General features: G+C 37.9%; 1 protein-coding gene across 1 annotated transcript in view; it reads right to left on the bottom strand.

Annotated features, from left to right (window-relative positions):
* LOC131073973 (sec-independent protein translocase protein TATC, chloroplastic) overlaps positions 1-19,473 on the bottom strand; it is a 67,568-nt gene extending 48,095 nt beyond the window's left edge. Inside the window, exon 1 of the mRNA XM_058010507.2 lies at positions 19,075-19,473. Within this exon, the coding sequence (XP_057866490.1) occupies positions 19,075-19,345 (271 nt within the window). The 5' untranslated portion in view covers positions 19,346-19,473. The remainder of the gene's footprint in view (positions 1-19,074) is intronic.
* Positions 19,474-24,301: the final 4,828 nt, after the last annotated feature.

The raw sequence follows: 24,301 nt of genomic DNA, 5'->3' as shown, positions 1-24,301 counted from the left end.
GGGAGGGCATAGTAAGAAGATAAGAAGAAGGTGCAACTTTCTTGCCTCCATGGTTTTGAAATATTTCTATTTTCTAATTTTCACATCTCAGTGCTTAACTTTCAATCACATATTATTAATTTTGTTTCCCTGTGGTCTAGTGTTTGTCTCTCTTATTCTACCCCTATCACGGCATTGGATATCAGGCAAATTCTGATCCAAATATATTTGCAAAATTTATGCGTCAAGCCATATTAAACTTTTAATCATTTGTGCCTCCTGTAGGCTGTCCTAGATCACAGATCCTTTAAGAGGACTAAGAACAATTCTAACTCTTTCCAAATATTGCATATCTAAACAACCACTCCACTTGTTTTTGTGGTCAGTTTACAATCTCTAGAAGAGATATACAATGAGATACTTGTTATGTGTTTACAAATTCCTGATGGTCTTTGCTCCCATATACATCAGTTTGTAAACCTGATTCCAAGTAAAGAGCAAAAAGACTCTTTTTAGTTGCACCTTGCAGTAAGAAATTGTGTGCGACATTATTCATTATATTGAGCACATTTTAAACCGCCATAAAAAGTGAGAACCAATAATGAGTAACAATGAAAAATGCAATCAAAGGGTTTCCATAACCACAGTTTCACATGATATTTAAATAAAGGAAATCTCAAATAGGATTCCAGAAATGAAGCTTACTCGCATCTAAGCAATCAAATTAGAAAATTCAGTGAGATAAACTCTGGACATTGATAAAATATACCTTGGTTTTCCTATTGTGGACCTTTCAACCAAAAACTATTTCAAAATTTTCCAAAATCTTTCTAAATCCTACAATGAGGGAGCAACAAGTAGGAAAATTTCATCCCAAAACTAGAGTTGTGTACATGCTTCTCCATTTTTGGAAGCCTTAATCCCTTTTAGCCGCCCACAAACCTTAAATTTGAAACATGATCATCTAAGAGCCTCATTCTGTTGAAGATATAGCAGCAATAGAGATCATCTATGCAGTGACCTGATTTATTTTGTCTAAGTTTCAACTCTTTAGCTTCCGTTCTCGTATTGTCTTGGTTGCTGTCGGTGACTTTTCATGTTGCTATGGCTGACAGTGGAGGTGATGTGGCTGTCGGTGAAGGTGATGAGGCTGTCGGTGCAGGTGTAACTGTCCGTACCTTTCCCTCTCCCTTCGTGTGACTCTTCACTAGGAATTCCGATGTGCTATATTATTATTCTTCCTTGTCTCGTACTCTCTTTGAGAGAGAGAGTTTTATATATTGGCTTCTTTTCTTTGTGATCGGGTCTGTCAGATCAGAAATATTGTATATTCCTTCTGCATACAGAGTTTCAGATATTTGAAGGTTTTGGATTATATTCAAGTTGTATCAGCTGAGTTCATTTTATGATTGATTCATAGAGAATCGAACTCATATTATTATGATTGATAGTATTATGAGACTATCATCAGTTGTATTCTTTTCTGAGATATAATAAAGTTAATTTTGAGTGGGCTGGGTTTTTTCACCCTCAGGTGGAGGGTTTTCCCAGGATAAGGGCTTGTTCATTTGTGTTTCATTCTTTATTTTCTGTTCTCAGATTTTCATATTCTGGTTCAAGTCTTAACACATTCAAGATAATTTACAAATAAGAAGATAAGAGATCTCCTTATCATAGACCTTGTAATGAATTAAAAAACCAATTGGAGAACCTTGCCTCCTACCGACCACCAAAGAGTGAATCCTATCATTGGTTAATAATTAAATAAGACTTGGAAGCAAAACAATTAGTTGATCAAAATAATTTAAGAGATGCTTCTGTACCTGACATTGCAAAGATAAATGGCGTGTACGTCCTTTTCTTTTTTGGTGCCCTTATCTTTGGGGATAAGATTGATGAAGATAGGATTGACCTTGAGGCAGGAAATTCATCCACAAATTGTTATTCACAAAGCATATCCTTGAGAAGATCAATAATAAGTGGAAGACACTCATTATAATGAGGGATGGGAGTGATTACAATGCTCAAGGGTAGCCAAATTGCAATTATAACTTGGGATAAGATAATGAATTGCAAATTTTTATCAATGCCATGAAAGAGGATTAAGTGAAAGCTTGGAAAAGTAGAGGCTATCATGGATGAAGTACAGGGATCAGCTAGTAAGCTTGAGTCTATTTCATTGGCAGTTGATAAAAGGTTGAATTTCTTGCCTCAAAAGGAACCCCATATAAGATTTGGCTTGTCCCCTAACTTAACAACTTCCAAAATTTCCAACTCAAGACTGTCTTCCCCCCATTTCATAATTCTCCTTCCTCCCATTTGTGCTTTGATCTCTAGCATTTTTTTTCATCTTCACTGGCTTTAGTTGGGCCAAGTAAATAATATGAGAGTAGCTACTGTAATGATTGAAGTATGGAAGCTTGGATGAAGAGACTTTTACAATTATCAATTTAAGTGCATCCCTTTTCGGAACTTTGCTATGACAATTGATTTCATGTGACAGCAATAGATCTTTGTGAGGAAAAGTAGGGTTAAGTACAGGCTATTTTTACCATGTCTCTCAGCTTTGTACTACAGTATTTGTTGTCTTTGTCAATGTCAATCTACTAGTGGATGAAGTTTGCTTCTCCAAATTCATTCTTTTCAGGTTTGTTTCCTATTCAGCGTAGGCATAGCAAGAAGATGTGAGGAGATGAATGGAGGATTTTATCTGATTTTATCCTATCTTCATTTTCTCTTAATCAAATTTAGAGTGTTTAGATTTACTTTAGAGACTAAGAGCTCCATGGTCAACTTCTGTTTTTTCAATCGGTTTCTACAAAAGACAATTCCGTGGTTTGTAGGTGCCTAAAAACAAACAGGTATACATGACAGGTCCATTGATGACCCAATGGCCTAGCACAACCCCATATGTGTGAAATATAAAAATAACATTCTCTCTCTATTGTTCTGTCTAGTGAAAGTGTTTAGTTGACACCTTCTCCTTTATTAATTTGTGTTTGTTTTACTCTTTCTTTAGCACTTGTTGCTTGTCTCTTTTTGAGGCTTAGTCATCTACTTGTAAATGATACGTTCGCACATATTTCATCAGTTCCCCAACCAGCAATTACAGAAATGTATATTTGCTGTGGCAAACAAATAATTGGTGAAATGGGCAGACATGTATTTTCTTGAGTATGTGATTTCTTTGCATGGCCTTATTTTCCCATCTTTTTAACCTTTCGTTTTCTTGGTTGGATGCACCCAACATTATTAAAAAACTAATTTTTTCCTCTTCAATGGTGTTCAAGTACAACATAGTTTTTCAAAAGCTTGCGCATGGGTCTTATTCTCCTCCGATCCTTGGTATTCTTTGAGCTCTCTATAACTCTGAGAGTATAAAATAATAAAAAGGTTTGTTTTGGGAAGGAGAGTACCAAAACTACAAATACATACAGCTTCTAAACAGCCTTGAGAACACTTTGTCAATGACTTAACAGCCTCTAGGCTCTTATTTTCACAATCTAAAGCAGCTTCCAAAATTTATCTGCCAGCAGTAAAGAACCCCCAATTGAAAGAAGGCGAGGAAACAAACCAGCTAGGTCCCTAAGGATGATACTACCAACACACATTGATCTCACACTTAAAACCATGCATACCTCAGGTGCGGAAATTCATGTTCTATTTACTTTTTCGCTAGATTAGTTCGTCGGTTAGTAGTTTTTTGTGTGTTGATCTTTGCAAAGAGAAATAATGGGAAAATTTTGTGTTTAGATGAATTTTTATATGTCAACTTCTCAATTTAAATCCCCTAAGTATTAGGCTATTAGCAAGTCTGCTGATGTTTTCCAAGTCAATATGTTTAAAACTTTGGTCTTTCTTAAAGTTTATCAGACTAAGATTTCCAGGTTTTCAAAGTCCTCGTGAATGGTGCTATTGCGTGTACAACCCAACAAGAGTAGATAATCGTCCAATATACCATGGCTTAACGTCAAGGATGATAATTGCCATGACCCAGGTCCCCAATGAGGGGCTTGACTATACAATATCCATTTTCTAAACCTAAAGGCTAAAAGTATTCTAAGATTACTAATTTATTGTATGAATGTTCATTGTTGATGTTATTGTAGCAGCAGGAGATATCGCTGTCTTACATGTGTGATTCTTTTTATTTACTAAATTGCTTGTTCATAACTCTACGTATAATTTTTTTGGTTGTTTGCATTCATTTGTTAATGGAAAATTAACGGTTGACTATCGGGTTTACTTTGCACCCTTTACCTTTGACCCTTCTGATAAGAGTCATGTCCATTCGTCATGTTGCTTGGTCGAATATATAGTTTCCTTGATCGGGACTTTTGGTATATAGTCGTCGAAGGATATTCTGCATATAACCGTGTAATACCCGATAGAGAGTTGCTGTGTATATGTATGTGATGTCCGTGAGAATATAGCTGTGCATATTCCGCATCATCTTCAGGAGTTATTTGCTGTTATCTATGTGAACGATCTGCTGTGTGTATTTGTGTGAAGCCTGAGATATATACTGTATGGTTCATAGAGAGTAATCGCTGTGTACATACATGTGATGTGTGTGAATTATATTATATTCTTATTCACCCAGTAAACATAAATAATCAAATTTATTTATTGAAGGAAACTAGCATCCAAGGAAGTAATCGATATCTTCAAGATATTGATATATATTGTTTCAGATTAATTCAAATCAAGAAAATTAATCATGTACTTCTGACCCTATAATTCTGATCCAAAATTTAACATGGTATCAGAGCGGGTTTAAGAAAAGGTCTGATCAGACTTGTTTTCAGCAGTCAAGTAAACCTTTCTCTAGGGTAGATCTTGAAGGCATAGTATTGCAGATCTAAGGTTGCAAATTATTTCAGACCTAAGGGCAGATCTTTGAAGGAGAATTTGTGTGGAAAAAGAAGATGGTGAACGGTGTCACCTAAGGGCAGATCTTTGAAGGAGAATTTGTGCGGAAAAAGAAGATGGTGAACGGTGTCAAGGTAGAAGATAGGCTTGATGGAGCCTCAAACTTCAACTCTTGGAAACCCAGGGTACTCATTGCATTAGAGAAGAATGATCTTCTTGATTTCGTGGAACCTAATATGCCCCAGCCTTCAGATGATACTGAGAAAATCCAATGGAAGAAGAATGGCACGAAAGCTAGGAAGATCTTGATAGACTCTGTGATGAATGACCTAGTACCGATCATCTCCAAGTTGAAGTCAGCTAAAGAAATGTTTGATACTCTAAAAGGCATGTATGAGATCAACAACACCAGCAAAGCCCTTGCTTTGGGACAACAACTTCACCATGTAAAAATGGATAAAGAAGATTCAGTCATCTCATTCTTTATGAAGATTGTTGATTTAAGAGATCAGTTGAGCGCTATTGGGGACTGTGAGATTTTGCCAAGATCAAGAGCTCAATGAAATGTACAAAATAGAGACACAATATAGGACGAGAATAAACTGTATTCTCATCAATAGAAAATGATCAATAGTTGTTGTTACAATGAATATGAGCCTACTTATATAGGCAAGGCTATATGGATATGTGAGCACACAAATATGACATGTGGCTCAATAAGAAACAAGGGTAGGTAGGAAATAGGTGTGGGTAGGTAGGAGAAACAATATAATATTCCACATGAGGTGGATCAGCCACTGAATGTGGAATGTAACAACAAGATAAGTCCACAAAAGGTGGAAATTCTCCCACACACTATCCCAATGTGGCACAAAAACCCAAGTGTCTCATACCCAAACTACTATGAAATGCATTTCCTAAGTAAACTTAAGTAAGGTGTAATAATATCCAAGATGAATAATTATTTACACCAACACCCCCCCTTAAGTGCAACTTTGGGGAATGCACTTAAGTCTACAATGCAACTAAGCAATGCAAGATGGGTCTCGGCTAGGAGGCCATGTTAGGTACCCATGTACAAATGCAAATGCATGCAAACCAATGCAATGAAATCTCTCACAAAGCGGGGAAAGAGAGAAAAACCCAATGGGAAAAAACCCTCCCCCAAAAGAGAGATGAAAACTAGATACAAAGAACTCTTATAGAAGTATGTGAAGGACAAAACCCCATGTGAGGAAAAGGTCCCCCCATATGAGAGAAGAAGAGAAGCTAGGTAGCCCCCCCTCAATGTGGAATCTGCAACAATGATAGAAGCTCGATGATGTATGAAGAAACTGCTCCACGAACGTCGAACCACATTCCTCCCCTTAGGAAGAAACAAAACTAAAGGTGTATCCATGAAGTCTCCCCAATCATGAAGGGAAGAAATATAAAAGAAACTCATGATGAAAGGAATCTCTGAAAACTGCTCAAGTGTCCCCATGTCGATGCTAAAAGATACCCCCTCCAAAGGTGGTAAACTGTGCCACATTGCTGAAAAAGGCACTCCAAGATCTAGTGGAGATGGATGTAGAAATTGTCCCAAAGACTCACATGTCTCCTCAAAAGATAAAGAGACCTCCTCCAACTGTTGTACATAAGTATCCACAATCATGTCAACCTCAAAAGAATGATCATGTAGAGAATGAACAAGAGGATCAGAGTGTGCCCTCGCAACAATTGAAGAAGGATCATCTTCATCAAAGAGAAGATGAATGTCATCAACGATGTCTCCCAAATCTGCAATGTAGGATTCCACAAACAAACCTAAAATGTCTGTCAAGTAGGCATCCCAATCAACTGAAGCTGGAAGACATGAAATATCCTATTGCACTGAATCATAAGAAGGCAAAACTGTCGCACTAGCTGCATCATCAGATGCAATAGGTGGTGTGATATCAAGAGGAGGAGATGAAATGCAAGGCTCAAGAACGGGGTCACATGTGAGAATCCCCAAGTTCAAATGCCCAAAGTTCTCAAAATCTGAATCATCAACATAGGAAGAATCAACCTCATCAATAGGACCAAAATCTGAAAAAGAGTACAACCGAGATGAATGATCAACCACCCCAGTCACAATGATAGCTCCACTCTCCAAGTCTCTAATGATAACTGAATCAAGTGTAAACTCCACAGTCTTCCTAGTTGCCCCATGTGTGATTTGATAGAAGGAAATAAGATTGTTTGTCAAGTGGGGTACACACAACACATCATTGAAGGAGTTATCCCCAATGGCAATAGATCCTTTCCCAATCAGATCCATGTATGTATGATTGCCCATCAAAATCTATGGCATGTGGCAAGGCTCAAATGTAGAAAACATAGACTGCGAAGATGCCATATGATGAGAAGCCCCTCAATCTAGAAGCCATCTCCCTGAATCAGGTTTTGTAGTAGCACAAAGAGCTTGTCCCTTTCCTTTATCTGTCCCAAAAGAGTGATCCTTTCTTTTATCCTTAGAAGAAGAAGCCGATGTAGACATTCTAGAAGGTAGGTTGATTCTATTCTTCTCAAGAAGATTCTTCAGCTCATCAATATCCTTCTTATAACAATGATGTTCATCATGTCCTGACTTCTTGCAATATCCACAAAAAAGATTGTCCTTATATGATTTCCTCTTAGGTGAGAATGGTGAATCACCTTGTTGTGGAGAGGAAGATTGTGCTCTATCTTGTTGTGGTTTTGACTTAGGTTGCTTGTGATTCTTGCCTTTTCCTTAATTACTTTGATTCCCTTTGTTAGCCACCAAAGCTTGTGACTTTGAAGATTTGAGAATCCTCATCGTGGTCAACTTAGATAGCTCAAGTATCAACATCTCCGTGAATGAATCAAATGAGGGAAAAGTGTATGAGGAACCTTGAGCTAACCTATGGGTGTGAAAGCTAGATACAAAGGCTACATACTCTGAAGGAAGCTTGTCCAACAAGTTATAAACCAAGTGAGCATCATTTTTGTCAATTCCACAATCCTTTAGCTTTTCTCTTAGCTTAGTTGCTTTTGTGACATAATCTTGGATTGTATCAAAATCCTTGGGATCCAAAGTTGGGAGTTCGCTATCAAGCTTGTAGCCCTTAATCTCATCAACTTGACCATACAATTTCTTAAAAATATCCCAAGCCTCTTTAATTGTTGTACACTTATCAATGTGAAAAATGAGGTCATCTGATACATACTTTCTAAGAGTTCCAAGTGCCATAGCATTCTTAGTAAGCCATTCAATTTGAGCATTAGGATCAGCCTTAGGATCAGGTGGTGCTGTAATAGTTTCATTTATATAATGAATGAGTCCTTTTTCCATTAGTTTACTCCATGCCTTAATCTTCCATGATGCATAATTATGAGGAGTTAAAAGTGGAAATTTAGGAGAACCCATAGCACCAAAATGAAAAAACACAAGATAGAGAGAGGCGCAATCACACAAGACACCCCCCCCAAAAAAATACTCAATCAAGAACACCCCCCCCCCCAACCCAAATGGTGATTTTGGCACTTTATACTTGTGCATATATAATGGGCCACTTGCAAAACAAGGCAAAGTGGACTTCTAATTTCAATTTACAACTTCTCAAAATGAGATCTAAGAGACTTCAACAAATACTGCTAGTGATCTAAACTAAGATCCAAGCAAAATGCAAGTACCAAATATGCCAAGAATGGCCAAATACTGAAAGTACAATTTCTACTTAAAATCACTGCAAACAAATGGCAGATTATGAAAGTAGATGAAAAAATATGCACTTTCAAAAAAAACAGCACCTAAAAAAGAGTCCATATGAGATCAAATGAAGCCTCCAAAGTTGTAAAAATCGGGATTTCACGATTTCCGAAAAACTTGTATCTGAAAAAAACATAAACCTCCTACACCACTGTACAGATCATGAAATTATACCCCAAAACAAAAAAAATTGCTCGAAAAAAGGAGTTCGGATGAGTGAGATATCGCTATTTGAAAATTGCCTGCAAAATTTCTGCCACAACTTCAAACTTCAAATGTGTTGATGTGTATTTTGTACACGACCAAACACAGAATAAAATACCCAGAGGTATCTTATCCTCTCTTGACTAAAGTCTCCGAATGCTGAAGATATCGCAAAAGGATCAATCGAAAGAACTTCAAGGTTCTGTTATGTAGGTTCTCTACTCGTGGATAAGCTCTTCGTGGTATGATGTGATTTTGCTGGAATCACAAGGGGACTTACACTCGATGACCTGAACGTCTGATTTGCTAGAATCACAAGTCCTATTTACTAACTGGAAGACAAACAAATGGCAAAAGATGCAGGATTCAGGAAGTCTACTCTACTACCTAGAATGCGAGAAGATGGATGAATGACTAGGCGGAGTCCTACTGGGCTGGGTCTCACTATCAGACTTGAACAATTCGACACCAACTCAATGCGATCTTCTAAGGGGTGCTTCCAATACATTCAAATCGTACACCATCAGACACTGATCACCATTCAAGATAATGCATGAACAAAAGACGTGTAACAACTTAAGATTAAGCTTGTTTTATTCCAATTGACCACGCAAGGCGCACTTACCATCAGCAAGAGGCTAGTGGTTTGGATTAGACAGATTCCACACAGGTGCATTCAACAATTTTCTTCATTCAATCTAATCATCTACCATCTAGAATTGAAGATTCAACAAGAAACCATGCATATTGCAAGAAACAACACACTTCACCATAACTTCAATGAAAATGGAGTTTATTTACAATCAATGGCAACAATTTCTTGCCTTGTCCTCCTAATCTACTCTAATTGCTATTCTACTTGCTATTAATCATTATCTATTCTAACCTCTATGAACTAACTATTCACCTTCTAACTATTAGCCTTTACAAATGAGAAGTCAGGGCTTATATAGTGCTTGCAATACAATTCAAGGGCTCAGATCGATTTGAGATCAATGGCCGAGATTTTACAATGAAAACCCTAATTAGGGTTTGTTACAACAAACTCAATTCTAGCCAATAAAATAATTGCATTATTTGGACACATGTCTTCTCCAGAATATTCGACCAATGGATAACTGGGGTAGGTACATCGAAGTTTGTGTCATCTTTGATGAATCAGGTACATTGAATCTGGACACGCTGAGGTGGACCAATCCGACTGGAGGAGTGATGACTGGGATGTCACCTCGTTTGACACTTGTAACTTGGTAGATGTTCAATTTGATGATGCTAAAAAGCTAACTTTAATTAACTCTTATGAAACTATCTGCTTCTTCAACTGACCCTTGCTTTAAGCTCCTTTGTTCTTGATGTGCAGGATGGATGGTGTACCTTCCCTTGAAATGGTGGACTGGAAGACATCAAAATGAAGTTTGCTCAAGATTCTTTCCAGGGACGGGCTCTATAAGAATTTCGCCTTGAACCCTTTAGAAGGGTCAGGAGAGAAAATCATGATTTGAGCTTCTTCATCCATCCTTTCAACTGGAATCAACCTCAAAAGGCAAGAAAACACTTCTCCTCACTCACCTAAGCTATAAAAACCCAAGTTTGACTTGATTTGCAAGGAAAATAAGTGATTTTAGGAATTTCGCTCTGGACCCTCTGGAAGGGTCAGGAGCGAAATTCACTATTTGGCTCAATTTCTTCATATTTGATGAATTTTGGCAATTCAAGGACATGCCTAAGGACACCTCTAATCTTGACCCACACTAGACTTGGCATAAATTTGAGGGAAAAGATAGGTTTTGCACAATTTCGCTCTAGACCTCCAAGACTAAGGACACATCGCCTCACTCCCATCTAGGCCATAAAAATCAAAATTTTAACTTGTCTTGCAAAGAAAGTAGGTGATCCTGGGATTTTCGCTCTAGACCCTTCGGAAGGGTCAAGAGCAAAATCCTTGGTTTGAGCTTACTCCATCTTTCAACCTCAATCAACTTCAAAAGGGCAAGAACACCTCTCCTCACACTCATCCAAGCTATAAGAACTCAAAGTTGACTTGATTTTGCAAGGAAAACAAGTGATTGTAGAATTTTTGCTCTGGACCCTTTGGAAGGGTCAGGAGCGAAATTCTTGATTGGGCTCAAGTCCTTCAATTTCAATGATTTCTAGCAACTTGAAGTCACTCTTAGGGACATCTCCTTCTTGATTTTACCTTAGCCCACACTTGATCTAGCACAAAGTTGAGAGCAAAGAGAGGTTTTGAGAAAATTCACTCTGGACCCTTTGGAAGGGTCAGGAGCGAAAATCTCATTCTTGACTCGATATCTCATCTCTTCAACTCCAATCCTCTCTAGAAGGCAACTAAACATCATTCTTCACCCAAGGGACAAGGTCTTAAGCCTAAACAAGGTCAAAAGAATAGGTTTGCAAGGAATTTCGCCCTGGACCCTTTGGAAGGGTCAGGAGCGAAATTTCCTTTCTTGGCTAAAACCCTCATTCTCCAACGCTTTCAAATATCCCTAAGGGCAACAATATGCCCATTCTCTCTTTCAACATGCCTTGGACATCAAAATTTGGTCAAACAAGGAAGGAAATGCATCCTAGGCGGATTTTCGCTCTAGACCCTTTGGAAGGGTCAAGAGCGAAAATCATGATTTGGGTCAAATTGCTCACTTTTCCAACTTCAATCTTCTCTTGGATGCAAACATAGATCATTTTCCACCTAAGGAACAAAGTCTTAAACCCAAACAAAGTAGCAAATGAGGTTTATGATGAATTTCGCTCTGGACCCTTTGGAAGGGTCAGGAGCGAATTTCTCTTTTAGGCTAAAATCTTGATTTTCAAAATCATCCAACTCCATCTCAAGGCAAGAACATACCAATTCATCTTCCAACATGCCCTAGAGACCAACACTTAGCCAAAATTAGGAAGGAAATGAGAGCTACAAAGATTTTCGCTCTGGACCCTTTGGAAGGGTCAGGAGCGAAAATCATGTTTTGAGCTTGATCCTTGACTTTTCCAACTCTCATCCTCTTTGGGAGGCAAACATAGATCCTTCCTCATGCATCTCCACCAAGATCCTGACTTTGGCTAAGGGAGAAATGAGTGCTTTCAAGAATTTCACTTTGGACCCTTTGGAAGGGTCAGGAGCGAAATTCATGTTTTGGGCTAGAATCCTTCATTTTTTTCACCTTCACTCACTTCCCAAGGCTAGAACATTCAAAACACCTCCAAACATGCCTTAGAAACTAAGAACTTGGCTTCGACAAGGAAGAAATTGAGGTCTCCAAGGATTTTCGCTCTCGACCCTTTGGAAGGGTCAGGAGCGAAAATCACTTCCCACGTTGATTTTCATCTTCCTTTCAACTCATTCTCACACAAACTTGGTCAATCTAAGGAGAAAAATAGAGGAAATATGAATTTCGCTCTGGACCCTTTGGAAGGGTCAGGAGCGAAATTTCCTTTTTAGGCTCAATTCTTGATTCCCTTCTCCTTTCCTTGGCTTGGACATAACTTGTTAGGCCTCCTTTGATCTCTATCAAGCTCACCTTGGCATCCAGTTGGAGACTTTGTGAAGAAAATAAGGTTTTATATGAACTTCGCTCTGGACCCTTTGGAAGGGTCAGGAGCGAAAATCATGTTTGGGCTCAAATCCTGGCTCCATTTTCACTTTTCCTCATTCTCACACAAACTTGGTCAATCTAAGGAGAAAAATAGAGGAAATATGAATTTCGCTCTGGACCCTTTGGAAGGGTAAGGAGCGAAATTTCCTTTTTAGGCTCATTTCTTAATTCCCTTCTCCTTTCCTTGGCTTGGACATAACTTGTTAAGCCTCCTTTGATCTCTATCAACCTCCCCTTGGCATCCATTTGGAGACTTTGTGAAGAAAATAAGGTTTTATATGAATTTCGCTCTGGACCCTTTGGAAGGGTCAGAAGCGAAAATCATGTTTGGGCTCAAATCCTGACTCCATTTTCACTTTTCCTCATTCAAACAAGTGCTTTTTCCTTCATTCAGACCTAGGAAAGGGTTAGCTCAGAGTCCGAGTCGAGGTGGAGTGTCTTGTGGAGAAATTCACCCTGGACCCTTTGGAAGGGTCAGGAGCGAAATCCTCATTTTAGGCTTAATTCACCTCCTTTTCCACTTGACTCTACCTTAGTCTTGATCTTTGATTCATTCCTTCCATGTCTTAGCCAAATTTGCTCAACCACTCGTTGACTTCCTCGAACTCAAACGGGACACCACCAGCAAAACCAAGCCTAAGGAAGACCTTGAAAGAAACCCTAACTTGGAGCATCTACTGACTCATCCTAGCTCAAGCAGAGCCTGCTATCCAGCGATCCCCCTGACAGCACTCATCATGCAAAGGCTAACAAGCAAAAACCCTAAAAGACCAAGAAAGCAAAAAGGGAAGGGGTCCCCATTTGCAATGGGGCGATGTGTGAATACGTCACAACAAAATGTCTCTAGATTTGGCCTTCGAAGTCCGATTTGGATGAAACAAAAGGCAAAACTGACTTTCTTGGACCTCCTCAATCCAATGGTAACCTCAGATTTGACCCATCGAGCTTCAATAATAACCTACAAGAGAAAGCTCCAAAATACTCAATCTCAAATAGCATCAAATTTCTCTCAATTGACAAACCAATGACACTCTAATGGCTCTGATACCATGTGAGATTTTGCCAAGATCAAGAGCCCAATGAAATGTACAAAATAGAGACACAATATAGGACAAGAATAAACTGTATTCTCATCAATAGAAAATGATCAATAGCTGTTGTTACAATGAATACGAGCCTGCTTATATAAGCAAGGCTATATGGATATGTGAGCACACAAATATGACATGTGGCTCAATAAGAAACAAGGGTAGGTAGGAAATAGGTGTGGGTAGGTAGGAGAAACAATATAATATTCCACATGAGGTGGATCACCCACTGAATGTGGAATGTAACAACAAGATAAGTCCACAAAAGGTGGAAATTCTCCTACACACACTATCCAATGTGGCACAAACACCCAAGTGTCTCATACCCAAACTACTATGAAATGCATTTCCTAAGTAAACTTAAGTAAGGTGTAATAATATCCAAGATGAATAATTATTTACACCAACAGGGACATAATTGCAGACAGATATCTTGTTATGTTGGCACTAAATGGTCTTCCCCAATCTTGGGAGCCCTTCATCCAAAGCATCAATGGGAGATCTAAGTTGCCCAAGTTTGATCGTCTTCAAGCTGATTGTATTCAAGAAGAGTCCAGGTTGGCAGCAAGAGGAATTGGGCGAAACCATCATGATGTAGAAAATCAAGTTCTTGCTACACATACTTCTAGAGAAAGAGGCAAAAAAAGAAAAAGGAATAGAGACAGAGAATCAAATTTTGTCCCAGATCCAAAGAAGAAGGATTTCTCTCACATTCAGTGTTTTGGGTGTGATAAGTATAGTCACTTTGCTCAAGATTGCAAATTAAGACCTACGCTACTTGCTTCTACTGCAGAAATTGCCATGGGGACATCTCAGAAGGAGCCAAGCTCTAAAGCTGATTCAAAAGGTTTCTTATTCTAAAGTCAATCAGTTTCTTCGAAGAGGAGGAATTAACATTCAGAGGGAGTCTGAATAACTAACAGAGGCAACTTTGGACGAGAAGGTCAAGAGGTTGATACTAGTACTTGAAGCCCTTGCTGAGAGGGAGGCTTAGCATCAATGATTTGTTTTATCTATTGTTAATGCATTTTTCTCTGAGACAGAGAAATTTGAGGTGAAAGCCCTTGTTAATGCTTTTTTTCTCTAAGACGGAGAAATTTGAAGTGAAAGCCCTTGTTAATGCATTTTTTCTCTGAGAGAGAAAAAATTGAGGTGAAATCCCTTGTCCATCTCTAAGACAGAGATGTGGTTCTTTCCACCCTCTAGGAGTAGCCATGGTGGATGTCATGTTGAGAGACTCCATGACAACATCACGTTGAGAGACTCTGTGATGAATTCCTTGTACTTGTGTTTTTCCACTCATGGGAGAAGCCATGGTGGACATCATGTTGAGAGACTCCATGATGACATCACATTGAGTGACTTCGTGATGCACACTTGTGCACATATTCTTTGTCACACATGGGAGTGGCCATGGTGGATGTCATGTCGAGTGACTCTATGATGATATCACGTTGAGTTACTCCATGATGAACTTTCTTCCACAAATGGGTGTAGCCATTGTGAGCGTCTTGTTGAGAGACTCCGTGACATGGATATTTGGTATGATATCTCCCTAGCTAAGAGGGAGTGTTGATGTTATTGTAGCAGTAGGAGATATCGCTGTCTTAAATATGCGATTCTTTTTATTTACTAAATTGCTCGTTCATATCTCTACATATAATTTTTGTTGGTTATTTGCATTCATTTGTTAATGGAATATTAATGGTTGACTATCGGGTTAACTTCGCACCCATTACCTTTGACCCTTCCGATAAGAGTCATGTCCATTCGTCATGTTGCTTAGTCGAATATATAGTTTCCTTGATCGGGAGTTTTGGTATATAGTCATCAAAGGATATTCTGCATATAACCATGTAATACCCGACAGAGAGTTGCTGTGTATATGTATGTGATGTCCATGAAAATATAGCTGTGCATATTCCACATCATCTTCAGGAGTTATTTGCTGTTATCTCTGTTAACAATCTGCTGTGTGTATTTGTGTGAAGCCTGAGATATATATACCGTATGGTTCATAGAGAGTAATCGCTGTGTACATACATGTGATGTGTGTGAATTATATTCTCTTCTTATTCACCTAGTAAACATAAATAATCAAATTTATTTATTGCAGGAAACTAGCGTCTAAGGAAGTAATCGATATCTTCAAGATATTGATATATATTGTTTCAGATTAATTCAAATCAAGAAAATTAATCATGTACTTCTGACCCTATAATATTAGCATTCATAATATCCATTTTCTAAACAAGATATATAATTTTTTTACTCAAAAAGATTTGAGGTTTGACCATTTACTAATTAGTAATTTATGGTGTAATCTGGTTTACCCTCCAAATTATGCATGAGATTAAAATCTGATGTACATAATTAAAAGTAAAACATAACATAGAGAGCAAAAAAGCATTCCCTTGTTATTAAAGAGGGATCTCACACTCAAGAGTAGGCCAGTTTAACCTACTAGAACAAGAGGTGTTTTTTGATTTACCATAGTATCCATTGAGGTTTTGGCATCATGACCAAGCTTTGGAGTAAACCAGATCTGATTACTATAGGTAAGTTCTCCATTTTCCAGAATCTCACGAGTACAGTAAACTAGCTTCAAGAATTTACCATGCAAGGAGAGAATGCTAGACTACAATCATATATGTAGAGATACAAGCTTTCTCTGGAGAGGAATGAATTCAAGAGCCATATAGAGAGAGAGTACAGAGAGGGAACATAAATAAAATCTCCCAGAATTCAATCCAACTTACAAAGTTCAAAAAAAAGGAACAAAGTAGTTTTTTTGATAACTTGAAAGAAAGAAACCAACATGATGTATGATAAGCCCCTTGCAGAAGCCTGCAAGAGGACTCCTTTTTCCATTTACCTTAATTATTGTTCAATTTTGTATGTCCCTAGGTTTCAACTTTCAACCCTTACACCAATATTCTAATAAATCAAACCTTGCCAACCAATCTAAACCTGAAGTATACAGGGGGCAAAATCAAGTGGAGGGAGAAGATACACATAGCTCAAATAAAACACTATCTCCAATTGACTTAGGTGTGAGACAATAGATAGGCGGCTCCTACGGACATCTGGAAAAAGAGAATATGTGTTTTCTGCACCACAAGATCAGTATAATAACCTAATGGTCCTACGTAACTGCATGATGAAACTTTTTTTACGGATGCTGCTAAAATAATTCTGGGACACATTTGCAGTGAAAGGGTCCCATAATATTATAAAGTTGATAGAAATTTAATTGCACGAAAATTTAGAACATGTGAACAATGCTAATTTTTTTATCAAAAAAGTTTTGATTAGCTATAATTACACTTTAGTGGTCACATATTCTCTATAGTTGCTGCAAAGCTGTAGCCCCCAAACCTTACATATCTCTAAAAATCCTTCCCCAAAACAACCATTGCTCCTGGTTGTCAGGTAAAGACATTTTCATTTACAATTTTCTGTTGTTATTTCATGAAATGGTAGACCGCTTGAAAAATAGAATTCCATGCAGCAGCCCTTCTCTATGGGGCCATAGTCTAAGAGAAGAATTGAGAGATTCAGATCAAATGTTAGATGATACTAAAAGTGAACATCATGTTAAAAGTATTTACAGAGGCCAAAATACTGCCTGAAGAAAACATTTCAGAATTGCGGCTGCTTCCTAAGTGACTAAAGCCTAAGGGAAAATTTGGGCAGTTTAGATCTAATATAAAGTGATACTAAAAGTGGACTTCATGTTAAAAACTATTTGAAGAGGCTAAATAACCAACCGAAGAAGGAATTTCAGAGCAGTAACCCCTCTCCATGGGACCAGTGCCTAAGAGAAGAATTAAGTTATTCGGGTCAGAAATAAGGTGACACGATAAGTGGACTTCACATTCATACTACTTGATAAGGCATAATACCAATTTTAGAAAAGCCAACCCTCTGTATGGTACCAATGCCTGTGAGAAGAATTAGGAGATTCAGTCAGATTTGAGGTGATACTCAAAGTGGAGTTCATGTTTTAAACTATTTGAAGAAGCAAAAATATGGCTTCAATAAGAAATTTTGGAACAGCATCCCCTCTCTTTGGGACCAAAGCCTAAGAGGAGAACTAGAGATTCAAATCAAGTATAATCTGATAGTAAAAGTGGGATTCATGTTTAACTATTTGAAAGAGGCAAAAATATTGCCAGAAGAAGAAATTTCAAAGCAGCGGCCCCCCTCTGAGGGACCAATCCCTAAGAGAAAAATTGGAACATGTGGGTCAAATATAAGGTGATACTAGAAGTGGACTTCTTATAAAAATTATTTGGGGGCAAATTACAGCCTGAAGAAGATAGTTTGGAGCAGCAACCCTCTCTATGGGATCAAAGCTTAAGAGAAGAGTTAGAAGATTCAGTGTCGCATATAATGTGATACTAAAAGTGGAATTCATGTTAAAACTACTTGAAGAGATGAAAATAAAACCTGAAGAAAAAATATTGGAGCAGAAGCCCATGTCTATGGGATAGAAGCCAAAGAGAAGAATTGGAAGATTAAAATCGGAAATAAGGTAATACTAAAGTGGACTTCATGTTGACACTATTTGAAGAGATGTAATACTGCCTGAAAAAGGAATTTTGGAGCAGCAGCCCCTATCTATGTGGTCAAAGTGTAGGAAAACATTTAAAAGATTCAGGTCAGATTTAAGGTGATTAAAAGTGGCCTTCCTGTTATAACTATTTGAAGAGGCAAAAATACAAATTAAAAAGAAATTTCAGAGCAGCAGCCCCTCTTGTTGGGACCAAAGCCTAACAGAAGAAATACGAAGATGCAAATCAGTTACACAGTGATATCAAAAAAATCCACTTCATGTTACAACTATTTCAAGAAGCAAAAATACTGCCCGACGAAAAAAATTGCCCCCTCTCTATGAGACCGAATCCTAATAGGGGGTTCGGGTCAGATAGAGGGTGACGCTAAAAGGGAGCTTACAGATAAAACTATTTGAAGAGGCAAAATAACAACTGAAGAAGAAATTTCAGGGCAGCAGCCCTCTCTACAGGATAAAAGCCTACGAATTAGGGGATTCAGGTAAGATATGACGTGATACTCGAGAAGATTTAGGAGATTTCGATCAAATATAAGGAGATACTAAAAGTGGCCTTTCTGTTAAAATTTATTTGAAGATGCAAAAAAATAACACCTAAAAGAGAAATAGGACATTCACGTCATACAAAAAGTGGACTTCATGTTAAAACCATTTGAAAAGACGAATTTAAAGGATCTTGGGGGATTGCCGATTTTATATCAAATAGATATAAGAAACATAGGCAAGTCTGTCCTCCGTTGCTGCCCCTTCAGATGGGTCTCGCAGGCGAATCAAAATCATTTCAATTCACATATGCACCAGAAAATTATGTGCAGTCTTACTGATCTATCTTATCATATTCTTACCGATTAATCTTGTCATACGTCCTACCAAATATAAATATGGAGTTATCTACTCATAGGAACCTGAGGCAAATACGGATTACCTATTTCCTTTCTCTGAACTTCATGAACTCTACAATATTACAAGAGTGTGAAAATGATTATTACATACCAGGCCTTTCTTCTAAGGCTGATCCAACGCCAACGCCACCCCCAGGTAAGGCCGAGTCTTCGGAGTCATTGCTGGAACAACATGGCGGATGAGGTGGACGCCACGTCGAATAATCCCCGCTTCTTCTACCCCGTGAAAATAATCCCCTTGCTGAAACTTCTCCATGAAAAACAGCAATGTTTTTGCGTGCGGTGGGCAAGCGGTGCAGAGATCGAAACTTGGGATGAAGATGAACAGAATTCAGCAACAGAGTTTGTGATAACCCTGCCATATCTTTCTGATAAAAAATTGTTTTCCTCGCATTTCAACTCAACGAGCGGGCCTAGCAATTCCAACCTTTCCCTGATAAAATATCTTAGAATTGCTATTTTGTTTTTTTAATGAATGAATGTTTTGAATAATGTTATATGGGACCTATGGGCAGTCAGCAAAGCATAACTTCAAAATGGTTGTGGAAATGAAATGAAATGAAGGATTTTAATAACGTTCATGAGGTCAAAGCAGTTTATGGGATCCACTGACAGCACACATCCCACAAAAGTCGGGGCACCGCGATCCTAATTTGTATGTAACCTCTTTTCAAGAATTACTCATGTAGTGAATTTTTATTAACAAAGTCGTCGTTTTTTTAAGTTTTGTCTCTTCAAACAAAGTGTTTAAATTGTTTGTTTTCAAAATGTCTTCGTAAATGACCCGGATGTCACTATAAGCCGAGCATTCCAAAACAAAATGTTGTTTCGTCTCTACTGCTCCTGTGTTGCAAAATAAGCATTTCCTCTTTTCCCACTCTTCTTTAGGCATCATCGATCTACTTGTTTCACACCTCAAGTGATGAGAGTTGGTTCTTAATTGAGCCATTAGCATTTTTTGCTTTCCATTTAATATTTCCTCATATGTAGACTTTTTCTTCATGATCTCTTGTGGGGTTGAATTATGTGATATAATAGGTTTTTTTACGTCCAACTTGTTTTGTCCATAAACTACTCCTCAACTTTTCCTTCACAATTTTTTTTTATTTCATCATTGGTGTTTGGACATTCTTGTATACTAATGCCCCATTTGTTCATCAGATTGTCATTTTGTCTCATCCATGTGTTCTTCCTTCTATCTAGTCTTTCCCCCATAATCAGCGTAGGCCAATGATGATTTTCCATATTTTGAATCTTCTTTAGATAGTTTACTAAACGAACCATCGCTAAAGCTTCCAGGGGATAGGTATTGGTTTCAGCTAAAAGAATCTTGTATGGAACAACAACTTAATTTTGAAAGTACTTATGATTAGGTGTTTTTGGATTCTTTCCAATTGTCTCCATTTCTGATCTGACATACTACTGCCCCAAATTTCACATTTGTATAGAATCACTGGAGTGACCAGCAAACCAAAAAGCATTCTCTTGCTTTTCCAATCCCAAAGCTCAACATTTCTACATCTATTTTGTAGCGCATACAATGCCTTCCATCCACCTTGATTTCTTTTTGCTCTACAAGTTTCCCAATTAAACTTGTTGTGAAAATCGAGTCAAAGATATTTGTACTCGTTCACTACTTCCAACGGGCTGCCTTCAAAAAGAAAATCGTCTTGGATCTTTTTATTTCTTCTCAAAGAGAAGATCATAACTTTGGTCTTGCTAATATTCACTTGCATCCCAACTTCCTAGCAAAAGACTTCAAGCATCTTCAAGTGTTCTAACTCAAACCCTTTGCAGATTTAGCTATTAAGATGAGATCATCCACATATAGAAGTAGCTTTATTACATAATTAGCCAACTGGACTCCTTCGTTGCTATTCTTGTTTAGCCACTCTTCCAACTTAACAATATATAACCCAAACAGTGTTGGAGAAAGAGGGCAACCTTGTTTGACACCAATATCACTGCCAAAACACTCTGACATTCCCTCTGAGGTTCTGATTTTAGCCTTGACCTACTCATAAAGCCTATGGACGGAAGCCCTAAGCCCAATTGGAACTCCCAATTCCTTCATCCTATGCCATATTTTATCTCGTGGAACTATATCAGAGGCTTTTCTAAAGTCTACAAAGTAGCAAAAAGCCTCACCCCCTTTAGTATTCCAATTTTTTTCAACCAAAAACCTAAGTGTAACACCATGGTCTATAGTAGAGTGTTTTGATCTAAAACCCGCCTTACCCTTGGCTCTTTTCCTTCTAATTTATGCCCAGTTGTTAATCTTGTGTTCAATCATGCTTCCAAACAACTTCCCAAGAAGTGGGTTGATCATAATAGTGAGGTAATTTGATGGATTGTTTCGATCGTCGCTTTGTGAAGAGGGATCACAACGTTGGTTGTCCAATTTTCTAGCAAACCCTCTTGAGTTACATTGTTGATGATGTGTTTGATATGAGGTGCAAGGGCTTCAATGCCCCACTTTAAGTATTTTTCTTGTAGCCCATCCATGTCTTGTGTCTTTCCTCCTGCAAGCCTTCTTATGCCCTGTTTGATATCTTCAGTGCTAAAAAGTTTAGAATTGACATTGATTACCGGGGGTTCCTGTTTATCTTGGTCACACTCATATAACAACTTTGCATATTCAAGCCATTGGCATCCTGTGATACTGTTCTTTATTTGTTTTCTCTTTTATTGTAGCTATTTCTAGAACCTTTTGGGTTTTTGTTTTCCAAGAGTGATCAGTTCCACCCTTCTTATATTCACATGTTTTTCTTTTTTACACCTTAGCAATCTTTTGTACTCTTTTTTACTTTCCATGTTTATCTCGCCTTCTCGCATTTTTCTTTTTGCTAACTTGCACTCGTCATCAAACCAAGGATTTGCTGAAAAAGTTTTTTTCGCTTGTCTTTTGGGTCTAGCTCTCTTACACTCGACTAAAGCTTTGTGAATCAAGGGGACCAGCATATCCTTGATCACAAGATGATCTAAGATATTTTTTGATTCCTTGATAGACCATTTGAGGTCAACCTTGAAGAGTTTATGATTCTCTTGAGTCATGAGGATTCTCCCCTGTGAGGATGCTTTCTTTTGTTTAAAGAATGTTTTTTCTTCCTGATGTATGCTTATGTGAATGGCCAGTTTTAATAGGTATATATGGTTATGATCTGACTTTAACCCTATTGGGCAGTCCCTTATCTTTACTTCCATTACCCTTGAGATGTGATCTTGAGAGCAAATAACTTAGTCTACAACACTTTGATCGTTGTAAGTTTTACCAGTGATGTTTCTTGACTTTGGCCATGCCTTTGTACCATTGCATATGACCATGTCATACAAGCTACATAAACTCAGCAATTCTGCCCCAAAATGAGTAACATTGCCTTAACTATCATGTGACATTCTTTCCCAACTTTGATCACTCTCTTCTACTAACCATAGTGGATCACCTTTTTCTTTCCAGCTCATTTCCAAATTAAGGGCTTGGTTGTTAGATGTCCTAGCATTGAAGACTCCTATTATTAGGACTTCCCCGATGGTGTTATAAACAGAAATGTCTTTTTTTAGTGAAGAATATGGATCTTCACGATCTAGGTTCATTTTGTTATATGATTTTGAGCCTTTTGGAGCAAAATATCACGTTGTCATCCTTATTGTTACTTGATTTTCCATAATTTTTAACCATATATATTGCTTGATTGGGTCTTTTTTTTCTACCTTTACAAGTTTGCCCCAAGTTTCTTTAATTAGAATAGTAATTCCACCGTGTCCTTTACCACTGTCTGTTTGTCCATTCCACACCAAAGCTTTTGTGTAATGCTCAAACTCTGGAACTTCACACCCTTCATGTTCATGTGTCTCAGTAAGGACAATAATGTCCTTATCTGCTGCTATGGGCCCTAAATCATGTCCTCTTCTCCATGGGAAACCTTTGCAGTTCCAACTTACCATTGTCAAGTATTCCCGAGGGGGGGCCGAATTCTTGTTTCTTATCTGTCACCCTATCACTGATTTGGGCTTTTCCATTTTGTAACCAAGCCCATTTTCTGGAGTCTCTTGTTGCCTTTCCTTTTTCCCACTCTTTCTGTCTTTCTTCTTGTTGCATAATTGTTAGGTCATCATCGAGATATATTTGTGTCCCTTTAAGGAACCTTTTGTTCCTTAGTATCATGTTTTTATCTCCTATGTCCTTTAAAATAACCCTTACATGTTTGCCCTTGCTATCTCTCGTCCATTTTTTGATCCTTTGTGCTTGTTGAATGGCTCCTGACCATTGTGGTTGATCTTTGAAAAATTCCCTTGTTAGTTCTTTTGTGTTTTCGTTTTTCCCGTAATCTTTCAGCCTTTAATGATGATATTCACCGCTCTATCACTTGTGTCCTTTTCCTCTCTTATCTATCTTCTGTTTTGCTTTTCTATGATTTCACTTTGCACTCCTGCTAGTCTTTTCACCACTTGAGTCCAAGATTTGGCCTCTTTGATTTGTTCTTTTAGTTGGTTTTCTTTTATCTCCATGTTTGCCATTGTTGATTGAATCTCTTTAATTTGTGAGACACTACTCCCTTCTTTCATTTTTGCATTGTCTTTATCTGTTGTTATCATTTGCTCTAATGTCTGCTTTATTGAATCAGCTCTTGTTCCCCTTTTTCCATGTTACTTTGTAAATATTGTATCTGCTCTCTAAGTGATTTGTTCTCCTTTGCTAGTTTCCAATTGACTTTGGTGGTTTCCTTTATTTTAATGCCTTCAAGTTATCCCCTTGTTTCTAGAGACTGAAGTCTCTCTTTCATGTCCAATAGCTCCCTTACATATAGCTCTGGACACCACGTTAATGGTGTTGAGGTTGAGATATATAAACTTGAGGCATCATATTCAACATTTTTCCCCTTACCTGTTATTTGGGCTTCAACCTCAGGTTTCTTTGTACGTGTTGGGCTCAACCTTTCCTCATCTTTGTACTATTTTTCTTTACTTTTGTCTTGATGGTTTACCAATGCATTTGATGTTTCAGGTGCTATTTTTGGTAAAATAGTTGTGAGTTAGCCCCTTTTTGTATATCTTATTCTTTAGTTTTTCCTACATCTTAGGATTCCTTTGTATTGTTTTTCATTTACATACACACATTTATCCATTATATTTGGTAGTTGAACTTGAGGGTAACCCAACATGCATCCTCCCCATGCCCCATTTGCCTCCCCTAACTGGGCATTGAACGTGGGGTTCGTAATGATAGTTGAAGGGTTTGTTGTAAAGCATGAGGGAAAGTTGAAAGGGATTAAGTAACCCCCATGGGTTACCATTCCCAAAATAGGTCATGGCTTTGG

The sequence above is a fragment of the Cryptomeria japonica genome, chromosome 9 (assembly GCF_030272615.1).
Source record: "Cryptomeria japonica chromosome 9, Sugi_1.0, whole genome shotgun sequence".
Lineage (NCBI taxonomy): Eukaryota > Viridiplantae > Streptophyta > Pinopsida > Cupressales > Cupressaceae > Cryptomeria > Cryptomeria japonica.
The sequence above is the reverse complement of the archived record's forward strand: the minus strand, read 5'-3'. Positions and strand labels throughout refer to the sequence as shown.